The 17,065-nt window shown below is 40.8% G+C and overlaps 1 protein-coding gene across 3 annotated transcripts in view; it reads left to right on the forward strand.

Annotated features, from left to right (window-relative positions):
- The window catches only part of mgab (MAX dimerization protein MGA b), a 30,856-nt gene extending 15,650 nt beyond the window's left edge, over positions 1–15,206 (forward strand). For 2 of the 3 annotated variants that reach the window (XM_030722165.1, XM_030722166.1), the window contains exons 11-22: positions 156–334; positions 577–811; positions 969–1,198; positions 2,816–3,058; positions 3,300–3,561; positions 5,453–6,105; positions 6,408–6,505; positions 6,603–6,648; positions 8,246–8,404; positions 9,204–9,315; positions 12,120–12,815; positions 12,915–15,206. In XM_030722165.1, coding sequence (XP_030578025.1) covers positions 156–334; positions 577–811; positions 969–1,198; positions 2,816–3,058; positions 3,300–3,561; positions 5,453–6,105; positions 6,408–6,505; positions 6,603–6,648; positions 8,246–8,404; positions 9,204–9,315; positions 12,120–12,815; positions 12,915–13,837 — 3,836 coding nt within the window. In that variant the 3' untranslated portion in view covers positions 13,838–15,206. The remainder of the gene's footprint in view (positions 1–155; positions 335–576; positions 812–968; positions 1,199–2,815; positions 3,059–3,299; positions 3,562–5,452; positions 6,106–6,407; positions 6,506–6,602; positions 6,649–8,245; positions 8,405–9,203; positions 9,316–12,119; positions 12,816–12,914) is intronic. The other variant, XM_030722167.1, reaches the window with a different exon arrangement.
- The last annotated feature ends 1,859 nt before the right edge of the window (positions 15,207–17,065 follow it).

Below are 17,065 nucleotides of genomic sequence, written 5' to 3' on the forward strand. Positions count from 1 at the left end.
CCTTATCAGAAAGTCATGACCCCTCACGTAATTTACCTGGTTTCTATCATTTATTATTAGAGTTTTGGTACTGATCTTTCATTTATCTATGACAAAATATTTCGTTTGTTTAGTTTGGTCACAAGTGTTAATGAGATGCTTTTTGCCCTCCCCAGCAATGACTAATATGGAACACGTGGTCCAGCCTCGCCAGGGCTTACATGCTAATAAAATGTGGATTTCTAACAGTACTGATGAGGATCCAGAAGCAGTTTTTATTCCCAAAAGTGCTCCCCTCTTTGTGGTTCCACCAAAGGTCCAAAAACGCAGCAATTTATCTCGTCCAGCACAACCGGTAAAATAAAATTACTCTTAATTTGCTTTTCATTTATTTAGCTTATTTTTGTTCAGTTTTAGTCACTTGTTAAAACTGCTGACACAGATGATTAGTACATTGCAAGTCTGCTATCTATATTAGTAATTACTAATTCCATTAAGTGAAAAATGTTCTTTTTTTGCATTTGTCTACTATTTGTCTTCTATTCTTATTAAAATAGAAAAATAAAAATTTTAATTAAAAATCTCACCTGATTGCAGATACGGGAAGAGGATAAGGATCCGGTATATAAATATTTGGAGAGCATGATGACGTGTGCTCGTGTAAGAGAGTTCAATAGCAAGCCTCCTCCTCAAGTGACGCTAGAGCCTAAGCTTTTCGCTGTTACTGCACCAGCTACCACAGCAAAGCGACAAAAGTCCACTGACAGTTTGTCCAACAAGTACTACAGCACTGTACCAGCTCTTAACAAAGGAGGTAAAAGAAAAAATCCAAGTTAGTATTAATTTGTATCTGTTATTTTATCTACAGTTTAAAAAACGGCGTAGAGCTTACTATGCTGTTAACTCCTTTTCTTGTGGTTGCTCTTTAGTAAAGTATGGGATCAAAGGTCTTTATAGTTTTTCATAACATATTTCTTCATAACCCCCAGCTGAAAATGCATCGCAGGAAACTGCATCCAGTGAAGCAGGAGCAAGGAAGCAAATACAGATCCAGTCAGTGTGTCGGTGGCAGATGGACCAGAAAATGATCCTGGAGGCTTTATGTCAACGGATGAATCATGATCAGCTTTCCCAACGTTTCTACATCGGACCTTACTGCATCCGCCCAGTCACCAAGATTGTTATCCGGAAGCCCGGCAGCTCCATCGTCACCTACCAGGTAGGGCTTCAAAGAATGGTACATCTGTGTTTCAATAGTCAACAACAACACTCATTTAAAAAAACAAAGATGTTCTTTGAGACACTGGCCCGCTGTTAGATTGAACATCATGATTTTTAGTGATTTATCTCAACTTCTTAGTTGTTTGAAGGCCCATGGAGGAGAAAAAGCATGTGAAGTGCAGGACTCATGAGCTTCAGCATTTCACTCACATTTGTTATACATGTGTGCAAACTATAAAACACAAAACTTCGTCACTGTGTAAAAACAAACGAGTGGTGCCTGGGGGCAGCTGAAAAGACGTTTTTCTTCTCTAACCTTGTTGTACCAGGTGACCAGTACAGGTTTTGATAGTGATAACAGTCACGAGTGCTACAGTTGTCAACTCTAGAAAGATTTTTTTTTCTCTCTCTCTATTTCTTTGCTGCTCTGTGTGTCAGAGAGGACCTCCATATTCACCACAAACTACAACTGAGAAAAACTGAGGCTGAATCTTATAATATATTTATAATACTTTATATTTGCACGTGTTCTAAAATCAATTTTACAGTTTGGTCACATCTGTGGCAAGCATGACTGAAATGCTTGCAGTGCAGGATCCTGCATCAGCATCACCTTCTTCTTTTGCTTTTAATGTAAATAATAACAGCCTCTTTATTTTATGAACTTATAAAACTTAATTTAATGTGAAAAAAAGCTGCTGACAGCAACATTGGCCACACTCACTTCAGCTTGTTTGCTTCACAGGTGAAGACCTAACTGAGAGTTGTGGAAATGTCATCACTGGCCTGAACAGGCCAGCAGCTGGGCCAGCATGCTTTTTTTTTTTTTTTTTTTTTTTAAAATGTCCCTTTTCTGTTGCGCATTGGTTATGTCAAATCCCGATGGGCTGTCTGAGCTTTCAGTTATTGTTCCAAATATTTGAAAGCATTTTAAACCAAAATGTTTTAGGTAAAGACCATATAAAAAAGGGGTTACCTGCTAGTTTGTAAAATTGTGTTCTGAAACCTCAATTTTAGCATTTTGGCTGTTTTTTGAAGTCAGGAGCAACCATATTTCGACAGGAGAGTGAAGTGCTTGTAACAGTAATACTATGCACAGATAATAATAATGTGGCTTGTTGTGCTGTGTTATTTGTTAGACAGTTGCATTGGGCAAAAACACAACAGACACGGTCAAGAGATTCAGATCCGTTGAGATGAAGCCTAACAGGCAGCTCCTGGCTACAGCAGCCTTAGTCTAGACACACCTGTCATTCAAGGTAGCCAAGCCTATAAGGATGCAAATATTAACCCTTAATACTGTTTAAATGGATGAGTTGTAAAAATCAGCTTTTACAGTTGTCACAAAAGAAACATCTAAACATGTTTATATCTGCTCTAAAGTTGTTCATTTTAACATGGGAGTCTGGGGTTTGGCCTGGTTTGGAAGCTAGCCTCAAGTGGCCATTCTGGGTACTGCAGTTGTTAAGCCACAGTGTCTGCCACTTGTTGGGTGTGTAATGATCCTGTTGACTGTTACATATTGGTTGTTCTCACTTTGTTTTGTTGTTTTTGTGTTGTGGTGTACAGATTTCTCTTCAGTTTCCAATGTGACAAAATTGTGTACTTTTTCTAGGTGCAAATCAGTAAACCATCAAAAGCCAGTGATTGTGATGAAGATGAATGTGATGATGGTGATGAAGAAATGCATACCAGTAAAAGCCTTGATGAGAACACTGATGCAGAGGAGGAAGATGACCAAATTGAAGAGCCGCAGATGTGGTTTGGGGTGACACCCTTTCTGAATGGAGTGATACCTGCTGGCATGCTGAGAGCTGAGAAAAAACCTGTTGGCTGCCAAGCATCTGGACTTATACAGGTAAGGGCTTTGTAAAGTGCTATCAAATATACCCATGTGCCTGGAAATTCTCAAATTCTCCCTTGGAAGCTGTCATTTGAAAAAAAAATTTGCATTGAGGTTTGGATGTTTGCTATTTGCATTCAGTGTTGGATTTTCCCCCGGGTAATATAATGGTTTGTGGCTATTTAGGGACTCATTTGCACACAAGTATATTTTTAAAAAGTTTCTAACATATACATTTGTATTCATTCCTCTACAGGTAAATGGCAAATCCTACAATCAGGCCAGACTGCAGCTTGGAAAAATGGGATCTTTGCATCCAGCTAACCGCCTTGCGGCCTACGTCACAGGACGACTGCACGCTTCAGTCGATATTACTCATAAAAATTCTCAGAAACCAGACTCTATGCAGAAAACCGGCATTTCTAGAACTGGTACCATAAAAGCTGCAAGCTCGCCAGCCCCTCCGCTTATTACTGCAAAGAAAACTACTGGTCTGAAGACGCCAGCACAGGCACCAGGTAAGGTTCTCTCTCTGTTGCTAGACTACAGCAGAGGCACTTAGTTTTACACACGCCTGAACTGAAATTATTCAAGACTTCTACCTCCTAAATGTGCTGCTTGTAAATCTTGTTCACCTCTGTTCTTTCTTCCCTTTCACTGGCTTCCAAGTGAAATTCAGAATTTATTTTGAAATGTAATTAATTATATATGAAGCCCTAAATGGCTCAGGTCCTGCTTCTGTAGCAGATCTTGAGGTGAAACAGGTGGAGGTGAACTCTGAAACAGCCTTCTTCAGCCCATCAAGTTGGCTAAATCAGTGTTTTAGACTGCTGAACCCTCATTTGAGCTTTAGTCATTCGCCCAATATTTTTGATATAGTTCACACCACATGCTTGTATGATAGTATGTGGGTATAAACAAATGTTAGAGATATGTAGACTTCATTTAATGTGTTTTCATTCAAACGGTGTGTTTAAGTTACTCATTGTTATTTTTATCATAAAGGACATGATGCTGAAAAACAGGATTGTCTGTTTGGCAAGACTTTTAGTAAATGTGTTTTTGTTTGTTTGGTTTTTTTGTGCGTCTCATACCTAAGCCTAATTTGAAATATTTTTTAGTAAATTGTGAAAAAACTGCACTCTTTCAATTCTAAGATTTGACACCATAATCAAAAACACAATTTAATTCTTACCTTTAATATGTCAAAACATGACATATTAAAGCGTGTCATTATTTAACAAAAATTAAACTACAAGCAGAAGCATTATGTCAGAGACTATGTACACCCCATGATTCAGTAGCCTGTAGACACCTTTTGCAGCAATAACTGCAGGTAATTGTTTTCTGTATGTCTTTATCGGTGTCTCACATCGTTGTTGAGAAATTTTGGCCCACTCTTTGCAGCATTGCTTCAGTTCATTGAGGTTTGTGGGCATTCATTTATGCACAGCTCTCTTGAGAATCCCACAACTGCATTTCAGTCAGGTTGAGGTCTGGACCACCGCAGCACCTTGATTCTTTTCTTTTTCAGCCATTCTGTTGGAGATCTGCTGCTGTGGTTGGGATCATTGTTCTGCTGCATGACCTCATTTGGGTCAAGCTTTAGGTCTCAGACTGATGGCCTCACATGTGACTGTAGAATACTTTGGCATATTCACGAGGAGTTCATGGTTGACTCAGTAACTGCAAGGTGTCCAAGTCCTGTGGCAAACAAATCCTCACCCCTCCACCACCATGTGCCAAACATTGCACTGTGTTTTATGACCAAACATCTCCACTTTGGTCTTGTGTGTCCAAAGGACAGAGTTTCAGAAGCCTTGTGGTTTGTTCAGAGGCAGCTTTGGAAACCTAAGCCATGCTGCCATGTTCTTTTTAGAGAGAAGAGGCGTTTCTCCTAACAACCCTCCCAAACACTTGTTCAGTCTTTCTCATTACTGTCATGAACTTCTTTGTTTGTTTGTTTGCTTGTTTTTTCTCTGAGCATTGCTCAGTCTGACGTTGGGGTGAATTTGCTGGGATGTCCACTCCTGGGAAGATTGGCAACTGTGTTGAATGTTTTCCACTTGTGCATAATAATTCTCCCTGTAGAATGATGGACTTCAAATTGTTTGGAAGTGGCATTTTAACCCTTCACAGACTGATGGGCAGTTATTTATCTAAAATCATTGCTGATGCCTTTCGTCCTTGGCATTACGTTAACTCACACCTGATTGCTCCAGACCAGCAAACTGCCAAAACGTCAGCTAAATACAGAATGTGGAAAAAAAACAACATTCCTCAGGATTTCACTTTAAATAGTGACATCCAGTTAATCAAATACAAAATGTACCAATAAAAGACATTTATATTGAAATAAGGTTGTTATTCATCATCTCATCATCCTGTCCTACATTTGTCTTTCTTCAGCTCACTTATTCCAGCCATGTCTTCAGAGAAAGGGTTCCATCTCCTTGCTGCAACATTCACAGAAATCCTCCAACATCAGCTCTGTCCAATCACTTGCCTCAAGTCAGCACAACTCAAACATTTCCTTCCAGAGCAGCTCCTCATCCTCGCCTGTGTCTCTCACTGTCTCACAATCACTGAAAGTCCCCAGCTTTTTGGGACAAAGTGGAACTTATTCATTCAGGATCTGCCCTCCGTCCAACCAAGGCACTGGAGAACAGAAGCTACCTGGTGTTACCCTGCCTGGGGGCTTTACCCTCATTCAGCTGCCAAAGCCCAGAGCTGGTGGAGCAGTGCAAGAGTCAGGACATCTAAATGCTGCAAACAAAGCGAGTGCTGTTGATGCCCTATTAAAAAAAGATGGTGCGTTGAATTTTAGCCAGTTAACAACTGCGTGTGTTGGCGTGGACGCCATGAATGCAGTCAAGAGCACGTCAAGCAGCAAATTAGTAGAGCCCGGCTCCTCCCCTGAGCTGGTTTGTGATGAGAAGATGCCGTCAGATGAGACTGACGAGGCCAGCGGCAAGACAGCAACAAAGCAGGAAGACCCGGATGTTGCTTCAGAAGACACAAGCTCCTACTCATCAGACTGTGAAGGAGAGGGGGACGAAGATGTAAGTTTAAGGATTACAATATACTTATTTTTTAATTTTGTTTGAGTACTTGGTGATTTATTTTAATTAAGAAGGTCCTGTAAACTGCAAATGGACAATGGTTATTGTGAATTAAAGGGAAAAAATAATTTTGTATGTATGCTGGCAATTGTTGTTCATAGAAGAGAAAACAGTTATAGAAGGAAAAATCAGCAGCTCAGTTTTAAAGCGGCTTTATTGATGGTGTAGATATGACAGGAAAGCGGGAGGAGAGAATAGAGGAAGACATTTAAAAAGCTCATCCCTAATGTTGTTGTCTTCAGGATGAGACTGTGGATGTCGAGACTGTTGAAGAAGAAAAACAACAAATGGCCATTGCTAAAATGAAGAAAGCTGTTTTCAAGGCATTACTGGAATCACGGTAATAAAAATGAACATATGGATATTTTCTGCTATTGAATGAGAAGCAAGAAATTCTTATTTGACCCACAAAGCTTAAATTTGTTGTCTTCATTTAGAGATTCCAGTGAAGATTTGCGATCGTTGGTGGCGCTTGACTCCCAGGTACGGAATTTCTTTTTTTTTTTTAGCAGCAGCCATAAGACAAGCATCCAGCTTAGACACCCATATTTAGTTGCCCTAATAAATAAACTTAGCACAAAAGGCTGTTTGGCATTGGCAGAGAAGATTTGGCAAGTTTTTTTTTATGGGTGCGTCCCGCATACTCAGCTCTGTTGCTTAACCCACGTATCCATTTTCCTTAGAAATCATTTAAGGGGAAATAAACAGGCTTTCCAATAGTATAAGATTTATTGCCAAGAAGCATTGTTACAACCAGGGTTATAATAGTTTTGGATTTTACATTATCATTTAGTTTCAGTTAGTTTTTACTTTTTTCCTCTAATTCAGTTAGTTTTAATTAGTTTTCAGAGTGGTTTTGCTCATTTTTATTAGTTTTTATTTTAGGTTTAATGCTTAGTTTTAGTTTCGTTAGTTTCAGTATTAGTTTTAGTATTTTCATACTTTGTCAGGTACAAGATTCAATGCGCAAAAGTGACTATTGTGTAATAAAAACTCAACAAAAGATACCATAAAGAAATATATTAACAACCAACAGTTCACAAGACAGAAGCACTACATGCTAAATGTGTAATAATTAGGACACAAATGAACATCAACAGGGAGAAACAAAGAAAAATATGAACTCCCAAACTCAATAAATCTCCAATAAACTCCCAATAAAGTTCAGCATCAGTTCAGTAGATTAACACCTACATGTGGTGTTTGACAAAAACAAACTCTTTGAAGGAGTCAAAGCTCAAATCCAGCTGCATCCTGATGCTTCTGTTTTGGAGCTAGCTTGGTTAGAAGCTCGCTGATTAGACTTGCAGGGTCTTTGCAGCCTCTGTACACAACCTACGGAAGTGTCCGACGTCATGTCTGCATTTATGCTTGTGTAGCTGTGTGTGTTGTGTGTGTTAATTACCTTGTGCTGCGGTGCCAGCTGGGACTTTTTTTTGGTCCTCGCTTTTTGTGCTCAGTTTTTTGGCTGCAAACATATTTGTCCCTGTTTTTCCACTTCCTTCATTTCCTCACGTCCATCCCGACAGCAGTCTCCCTCCAGGAATTTGCTGACATTTGTGAGTCCTTATATTGATGCTTTGATTATTATTCCTGATTGTTTTTCTCTCACTGATAAAGTAGATGGAAACGCACAAGAACTGAACAGGTGAATCACAGCGTTGCGGCAGCGTGGACCCGCTCTGAACCCGGTCGGTTCAGAGCGACTCTGCCGCTTTCTCGTGCACACGCACGCACACAGCTGCCCGACGGTGCTCCCAGCTTAAACTCGGAGAGTGGAAAAATGATCAATCCACAATAATTTCAGTTAGTTTTTTAAACTCACAATACAGTTTTAGTTAGTTATCGTTTTTTCCTTTTAATTGTAGATTTTATTTATTTCAGTTAACGACAATGTTTTTTCAATTTCAGTTTTCGTTATTTCGTTCGTTTTCGTTAACTATAATAACCCTGGTTACAACAAAGCAATAACCTACCAAACACAAACATACTTACTTTTTGTGCTAAGTTTACTTGGAATACCTAATATTGTAAGGCAGTATGTACAGTGTGTTTTGAGTTTTCGATGTCCCGCCTCCAGGATCCTGATGAACATTGTGAGTCTAAGTACAAAAGAAAGCGCGAGAACCACACCGTGCTAGAAAGGCTGAGACGATCTGAACAACGAGACCTCTTTGACAAACTTCAGATTGTCCTTCACAGTGACCCCAGAGCCCCAAGACTCCATCTTCTGTCACAGGTCAGTTCTGCATATTACAGTTTGTCCTTTAGTTGAAAGTGGAGAAATTGCAAGAAAACTGCTCTGAAAATGTCATTGCATTTACCCACAAAAGAGTCTCACTATTCACTTTGTCATATTTGAGAAATATGTTTACCAGAATTACAAGATCATATTCTCATGAGGTGCATTAAGTATCCAAATGAAAATAGTAGTGACCAAACGAAGACATCCAGAGAGCCAGATATTCAGCCCAGATACTACCACAGAGAACAGACTGCATACTTGAAATCCAGTAAAAGCTTTACATTAAATATGGCAAAAAAAATTTAATTTAAGGGAAACCTTGTCATTGAATTTCTCAATAGTCAAGTTATGGTCTGACTTTTGAGTCAGATGCAAGTCCCACGACTGTTTAGAATCAGAAGTTGCTACATCCTGAAAGAAATGCATGAAATCCTCTTTTCTTAGTGACCCCCACACAGTTAATATAAGGGGACAGCACAAACTAAAGCAAATAAACAAAAGAGCAAAGTAAAAGTTTTTACTGCCACTGAATAATTCTGTAGGTCACATTGTAAATACAGCAAGGTTACTAGTTTACTTTTTTACATTATGCAAACATTAAAAAAGTCTGTACAGCAGTACCGTCTTAGTTTTGTTTTATTTAGTAGCCTGTCCTCAACAACAAAAACAAAATAAAACATCTAGATCTGCTACAGTTTTAGTCTGTACTCAAACCTTTTTAAGAGGTGAGACAACTTTCAAAATTTTCCAAGTAGTTTAAAGCCTCATTGTCCTTTTTTTTTTTTCTTTTTAGGCCCTGAAAGAAATTCAGATACTGGTTAAAACCTCCAAACATCTAGAGGAGACAAAGGAGATGCTGATGCAGGTGCAGTCTGGCTATGTAGAGAAACTCTCTCAGTTGTCTGGTATGTACAGTTTATATTAATGCACATTTTCTTGCCCTTTATTGGTTTATGCACTGTTCAAATGCACTGAGTGTACAGAGAAAATAACTTGAGGCTTGTTATTCAGCACTGTAAAACCTTTTACCCTTGCATCAATATAGAGACTTTATTGCCACCACATCTGCTTTCATAAATTGCCATTAATATTGAGACAGTGAGTAACAGTTGTAGCTATAGATAACAGCACATTTTGACCTAAACATTAAGAAAGGAGCAAAGATTTTTTTTTCTTTTCTTCTAAAAGAAAGACAGACATGTAATTTGTATATGGGAACACTTGGCAGAGGTCCCAGTCCACGAGATATTCAACTTGCACTTCTGGCATTGAGTCCAAATGGACCATGTTCCGCACCTCCATTGTTGAGACTGAAGCACGGAGCTGCGGCTGTAAGGTGGTTGTTGCCTGTCATGGTGCTAATCCCAGAACCAGATGGTGGACACCAGAGGTCAAGGGAGCAATCAAGCTGAAGGAGTTGTTGTATCAGGCCTGGTTAGCCTGTGGGATTTTGGAGACAGCTGATGGGCACTGGCAGGCCAAGCAGAACCCAGCTCAGGTGGTGGCTGCAGCAACAACCTGGGTGTGGGAGGAGTTTGGTGAGGCCATTAAAAAAAGACTGAGTCTGGCAATCCATCTGGTGACTCAGTAAGGGTACGGTGTTCTACTCACACAGTGTATAGGGTGGGTGGGGTGCTGCTGACTTCAACTGAAGATATAGTCGGGTGGTGGAAGGAGTCTGGGAATGAGGGGGATGACTTGCCCATCACTGGGGTTGAGGTTACTAAAATAGTTTAACAGCTCCTTGGTGGCCGCCCCCCCCCCCCCCCCCCCGTGGTGGATGAAATTCACCCTGAGTTTCTGAAGTCTCTGGATATTGTAGGGCTGTCTTGGTTGACATGCAGCATTTCGTGGAGATCTAGGACATCTTTAAGAAGGGGGACTGGAGGGTGTCCTCTAACTATCGGGAGATCACACTGCTCACCCTGCCACACACACTGCCAGGGTGCTGGAAAGGAGAGTTTATCCATTATTCGAACCTCGGATTCAAGAGGAACAATGCAGTCTTTGTCCTGATGCAGGATGCTGGACCAGCTCTTTATCTTTTCAAGGCTGTTCAAATATGCGTGGGAGTTTGCCCATCCAGTCTACATATGTTTAGTGTACCTGGAGACGTCATTCAACTGTGTGCCTCGAGACATCCTGTGGGAGGGGGGGGTGCTGCAGAGTTATGGGGTCTCTGGCCTGTTGTTATGGACCATTCTCTGTACAACCACAGCGAGAGCTTGGTCCGCATTGCCGGCAATAGGTCAGACTCATTGCTATTAGGTGTTGGACTCTGCCAGGGCTGCCGTTTGTCACCGATTTTGTTAATAATTTTTATGGACAGAATTTCTTGTCGGAGTCGAGTGGCAGTAGGCTTCCACCTTGGTGGCCTCAGAATCTCATCTCTGCCTTTTGCAGACGACGTTGTCAATATCAGGTGGCGGCCTCCAGCTTGCACTGGAGTGATTCGCAGCATAGTGGGAAGTGGCTGGTTTGAGAATTCAGGGTTCTAGCTAGCGGTTGATTGCCTGGTGCTGCGCCATGGTGAGGTCGCCTTGCGCCGGGCTGTGAATTTAACTGGTTTGCTATCGGAACTGTTGTCTGTCACTGCAAACTCCATACACACCACCCCATCACCGATACCAGGCTGATTTTTTATTTTTTCTTATTTTTATTTTTTATTTTTTCCCTCTGGCTAGATCGCTGCACTATAGTATTATTTCACCGCAATTTACAATCTACCACCAGGCACAGCCAGTTTCATTCATAATGTGCATCCATGATCTCACGACGGTCCTGTTCATGCTTGATTTTGCGGGGCAAAGTAGCGACTAGCGTGAAACCGAGGGGGAAGCAGAGGAAAAAGGGAGCTTAAAGGACAATTTTGGGCTTCCTATTAAACATAAAATCCCAGGAGCTTGTCTTGTTTATGTCTTCATAGACTCACAAGGATAACACACTGACATGTTGCTTATTAACAATAGCTGCAGGTAAACGTGCATCTAATTTTCAGAGCATCTAACACAGATTAGAGAGATCCACACTTACTATCATCATCAAGTCACATGGTCCAATCAGATTCAGGTGCCTGTAGGACCAACCATTATCACAGAATATTACATACATAATATCCAACTGTTCACGTCACTGAATTAGCAAGCTGGCACGGCATTTATCATTAGCGCGCCGGGTTGAATTTTTTTTTTTTCAGGTTAGAACCCTGGAATTAGTACCTCTTAAGTCTGAGGCCATGGTTTTCAGCTGGAAACAGGTGGAGTACCCACTTTGGGTCAGGGATGAGTTGCTGGCACAAGTGGAGGAGTTTAAGTATCTTGGGGTCTTGTTAACAAGTAAGGGGAAAGGGGAGTGGAAGATTGACAGACAGATTGGGGCTGTGGCGGTAGTGATGTGGTTTTTCCACTGGTTTGGCATGTTGAAAAGAAATGAGCGTAAAAGCAAAGCTGTCGATTTACTGGTGGTTCTGCATCCCTTCCCTCACCTATTACCACGAGTTTCGGGTAGTAACTGAAAGAATGAGATCATGGCTACAAGTGGCTAAAATGTGCTTCCTCTGGAGGGTGGCTGGCCTCTCCCTTAGAGCTAGGGTGAAGAGTGGAATAGATAAGCAGAAGAAGATGGATGGATGGATGTACATGTAATATGTTCATGCACTATATGTCACTTCCTGTGCTGAAGCTTTTTCTTTTTTCAAATATCATTTTAGGGAAGCCTCAGAATCTGATCAGACACAAGCTAAAGTCGATCTGCGAGAGACAGAAAAGGAAAGAGAAGAAGATGAAATCGAAGCCGTTCTTTTCCGAGCTACTACAGTCCAGAGCCACACTTCTACAAACTGCTGTTCCCCAGCCTAAGGCCACGCTCTCACCCCTGCTACCACCTGACTTTGTGGCTCCGTCTCACGCTAACGTACCCATAACAGCTGCCCAAAACAATTTACTAAAGATCATATCCCTGCTTAAACCTCTGCCACCAAAAGCTCCAACTGAATCCTGTGTTAAGTCTCCCATTCCCACACCTACATCAGACCGTCCACCTCTGCCGGTGTCCTCGCCAGTCCAGGTTGCAGCACCCCGGTCACAGGTGACGATTGAGCCAGGTGAACATGTGTTGTCAGACGAGGAGAGCCAGTCTCCATCAAAGTTAGAAGTCAAACAGAAAGTTTCTGAACAGCCAGACCAGGTTCCTGGTTCCCAAGTTCCCAATTCCCAAACAGATGAGCAGTCTCAGTGCTCACCTGTTAAAGCTTCACCTCAGGTTCCTGCAGCCCAAGAAGGAGCCTCACCTGTATCCCCAACAGCTAACCATACCAGCACCAAAGTTCACACTCCACAGGCTGTGGCTCTTCCTCTTATTCGCTCCAAGACTGGCAGAATCATACTTCCCTCGTGTCTGAAACCAAGTAAGCTCTTAGATCGGTTAACACACCAGATTTTAATTACTTCCATTAAAATTTGTTTGTATAATATTATCGCATCTGTTCGTTTTCTTCATCTTACAGTTGGTCAAGGCTTCTACACACTCATGGTCATGAAACCCAATCAGAAGGGGGAGGAGAGTGATGTTAGCTCTTCAGCTAATATGCAACCATCTGATGTGGACTTACTGAAGAAATCAGACACTAACTTGTCTGCATCTGACCCACCTTTGGATTCGGAAACCGGGAATAACCTGGACAGCAAAACTGCATCTTCAGATTCAGATTCAAAGGGTTCCAATGCAAGTTACCCCCTGGCTGAGCTTGCCATCCTTAACAAATCAATTTTTGTGTCTTCAGTGGATCTGAAAGCTACAGAAAACAGCTGTGAGGGCAGCAAAAGTGCAGGTTTGAATACAACTCTTCCAGCTGCTCGCTTGAGTTTTAATCCTGTGCATCACATTCCTCCTGTCGGGTCCGAGACTGATCCTAGCCATCCCATAGTCTGCCGAGCCAGGGGGAGGCCTCGGAAGAACCCTGCGAGTACCCCTGTAGGTGAAAATGAAAAGTGTACTGTGGTAGAAAAGACCCGTAATTGTGTCAGTGAAGGTGAAATATCTATGCTGCTCAAAAAGAAACAAAGTAAAAAAAATACTTTGGAAGAGACCAAGATGAACGCAGAGGACCCCACAGGTAAGGCCAGAAAAGTAGGAGCTAAACCTGTGCCAGGCAAACGACCCAGAGGAAGGCCTCCGAAAAGAAGGTCGGCACCAGTTAAGCGTCCAGCAAGTAGTCCCCTTAGATCCAGCCCTGCCAGACTTAAATGCAGGTCTCAAAGTCCTGCTGCTAAGGCAAAGGAAAGCCCTGCTACAACAAACATTCTTGGAGATATTAGGAGATCAAGGCCTTTAACACGCGGCGCTTTAGGAAAGGACTTCCCCAGTGCAAAGAAACGGTCCTGGATAGATGTAGAAAAGGAACTGGAGCCTGACGTAGAATTTGCATAGTTAATGTAACTTCCTGTCGTTACAAAAACTAATGTACGCTCTGAGTCTCACACTGAAATCTCACTCATGGCAAAAGATGTTTTCACACATGACGGACGTTTTTGAGAGAATCACGACCAGCGCACTGTCTGAAGTTCTCGCTTCTCACATGTACAAAACAACAGGAGACTGTTTCCTTCAGACACGTTCTTATTACTTGAAATGGTCTGTTAGGTTAAAGTGAAGGTGCTGCCTGTGTCGAGCATGCAGGTAAGCACACTATATCTGCATGCTCGCTGTGAATTCACCACAGAATTAACTGCTATTCTCACAGTGGCACAATCAGATATCACGCATTCTTTGTCCCAGGGAGCCTGCATGTTAAAGACTAATGTTTTGAAAAGATCAAAGCTGCTTTACATGCCTGAAAACGACTTTAAGGATGCAGCAGCTTTGTCTAGCATCATCCTCGTGGTCTTACTTGAAGTTTCTCTGCTTTCTGCTGATAGTGGTAACTTGAGTCATGTAGGTCACTGAAAGCTTCACCAAATGTGCCTGTCTGAAAAGCCAAAAGGATCGGGGCCACGGCTAATCAGTGCTGCTCTTTTCTGAACTCAGTGGACTTCATTCACAACATAGAGAGGCTGTTTTTTTTGGTATGAAGAATTATGAAATGGCATTAAGAGACCTGCTGAATGTATTAAAGAGATGAATTGGTTTTGATATCAGTGTTCTCCAAAACAAATTATCTTTAAATATTACCAACATTCACGTAGGGTATTAAGATGTATTTGAATTACGTTTAACTTTGAGTCATTCTTCACTGAACTCTTATGCAAAAGAAAAGTGCACAGATATGTTCTGCGGTCCAGCATGTTAAACCTTACAGTGTAAGCTAAATGCCTGTTCCTGGCCGGGCGATTCACAGCTTTAACTCTATCACATGTCTTAACAGATGTCATTTTTCCAGTGTTTGCTAGATATTGTGTAGTTTATTTTGGACTTCTTGGTTGTGTTACTAACTCAAGAAAAATCATCAGGTGTTGCACTTTAAAAATCTTTGGCAGAAACCACCCATGTTGTTTCTTATTTGATTTAACCTGTAAAGTAACATATTACTCAGCATTATGAAATAATCTTTGAATAATAGTACATGTATAAACCTGATGTTTTGAAGGTGATGCAAGACAAGTAGCTGTAGTAGACGTGTACCTGTGTACAAAGATTCTGTGAATATTGTACTTTTTAAATGGCAAAACAATTAGTTTGTGGGTGATTTTGAAACACTGGTTATGTTGCTTCAGTCAACTGAATTAGATACATTTATCATCCTGCAGTTACTCAGAGTACCACCATTTTGTTTTGTTTGATGTTTTTGAGCCAGAATGTAGCTGATTTCATGTAAACAGAGATGTAACAACATTTCTTATTGAAAATAAATTCCTTTTTTTTGTGTATTGTTTTCAAACATCTTTCACAAATAACAAATTTTTTAATGTAATTCATTTTATGTTTATGCACACTTTTTAACTAATCCTGTCTTCAGTGAATTCTGTCCAGCTGTGACAACAAACCTTTTACACCATTACAGTTATTTCAAAACATTTTTGGACAATGGCATACTTTTTGTTGTCATGTTGCCACTATACACCACCATTTGGATTCTAAATAAGATGTGATTGAAGTGCAGACTTTCTCCTTAAATTCAAGGGGTTTAACAAAGTCAAATTTATGAGTTTGACATTTTTATATATTTTCAGAGGATCAAAATTAATCGGGCAAACTAACATACTTTACATGTGAGGACTGTTTTTTATACTTGGATCAAAATCATTTGCAGTCAGTGACTGCCTGAAGTCTGGAGCCCATGGACATAAAATGCTGTTTCCTCTGTCAGGCCTTTCCTGCAGCCACCTTCAGCTGCTGCTTGTTCGTGGGTCTCTCTGCATTCAGATTTGTATTTAATAACTGAATATTTGTTGTGTTGAGCAATATAATCCATTTCAGTTACATCATGACATCACAGGAAATGACTGTAGTGACACAGTTAAAGCATAAGTTGCATCCACTGTGATAACTTTCAGGTCAATTAATGTGTGCACTGATCAACCACAACATTAAAACTACCTGAGGTGGCCTGAAGATTGATCATTTCAGGATACAATGTTCTGCTGGGTCCTGACCTTCATTTTGGGTATTATTTTGATATGCACCACCCACTTAAACATTGTTGCCGACTGAGCACACTCCCTAAGGCAACGGCACTCCCCAAGGACTGTGGTCTCCCCCAAAAGAACAATGCAGCCCGCCACAACCCGTTAAAAAGTGCTTTGGAATGGCAAGAAGAACACCACAGAGCCTGACCCTGCATTCAGACTTAACCAGAACTCTACAAATTTGCAATGGAAGAAAACTACCCAAAGAATTCACTGCCAGTGTCCCAGTGCTCGATGTACCCCCACTGGACAGAGCTGCTTTGGCAGCTTTGCTTGGAGTAGTGCTACACAACAGTTTCCAGTGCTGACTGCTGTACAGCTGAATAAAACACTTAGAAACATATTGGGGTAAAAAAATGCCTTTTCCACGAACTTGGTATTTAAACTATGCAATAATTATGGCACACATTTCTGGTAATTATAGTTAATTCTCATATAGTAATTTTCAGAGATTTTCCTTACAGTATTGCATTCTGCAATAAGCTGGGTTTTATTGGTGTAAGAGTTTGTTTACATCCACATAAGTATAATTTTTCAATTTTATTAAAAAGTGTTCTTGGGTGAATCACTAAAAATACATGCGTGTGTTTTGTATCCAGTAATTTTGCTTTTTTGTGTTTAAAGTTGACCATAATGATTAAGATTTTTCGAGGGATTCATTAGATTACAGTGAACTAAACAGACTCTTAACATCTCAGGTGATAACTCTGTATACTTTATTGACACATCATCCGATCTTTCAGCTGGGACAGCACATTTTTGGAAGTGGTAGTTTGTTTTTGATTGTGGGACATTACCAATTTGTTTAAAAAAGCCTTCAGGTTCACTTATATTACAACAGGCTGTAGCTCACTGTTAGTATTACTAATTATGTGCTGACAAAAATAATGTTTTATCATGTAGCTCTGCTTAGGGAGCAGATAAATAAATACATATATGTTTACACATATAGTGCAGTGTGTTTTGACAGGATGCGGTTTGAATGCACATCATCCAACACACCATGTCATGTTAAAATGGATGAGTTCCGTAT

Source organism: Archocentrus centrarchus, chromosome 24 (assembly GCF_007364275.1).
Source record: "Archocentrus centrarchus isolate MPI-CPG fArcCen1 chromosome 24, fArcCen1, whole genome shotgun sequence".
In the NCBI taxonomy this organism is placed as follows: Eukaryota; Metazoa; Chordata; class Actinopteri; order Cichliformes; family Cichlidae; genus Archocentrus; species Archocentrus centrarchus.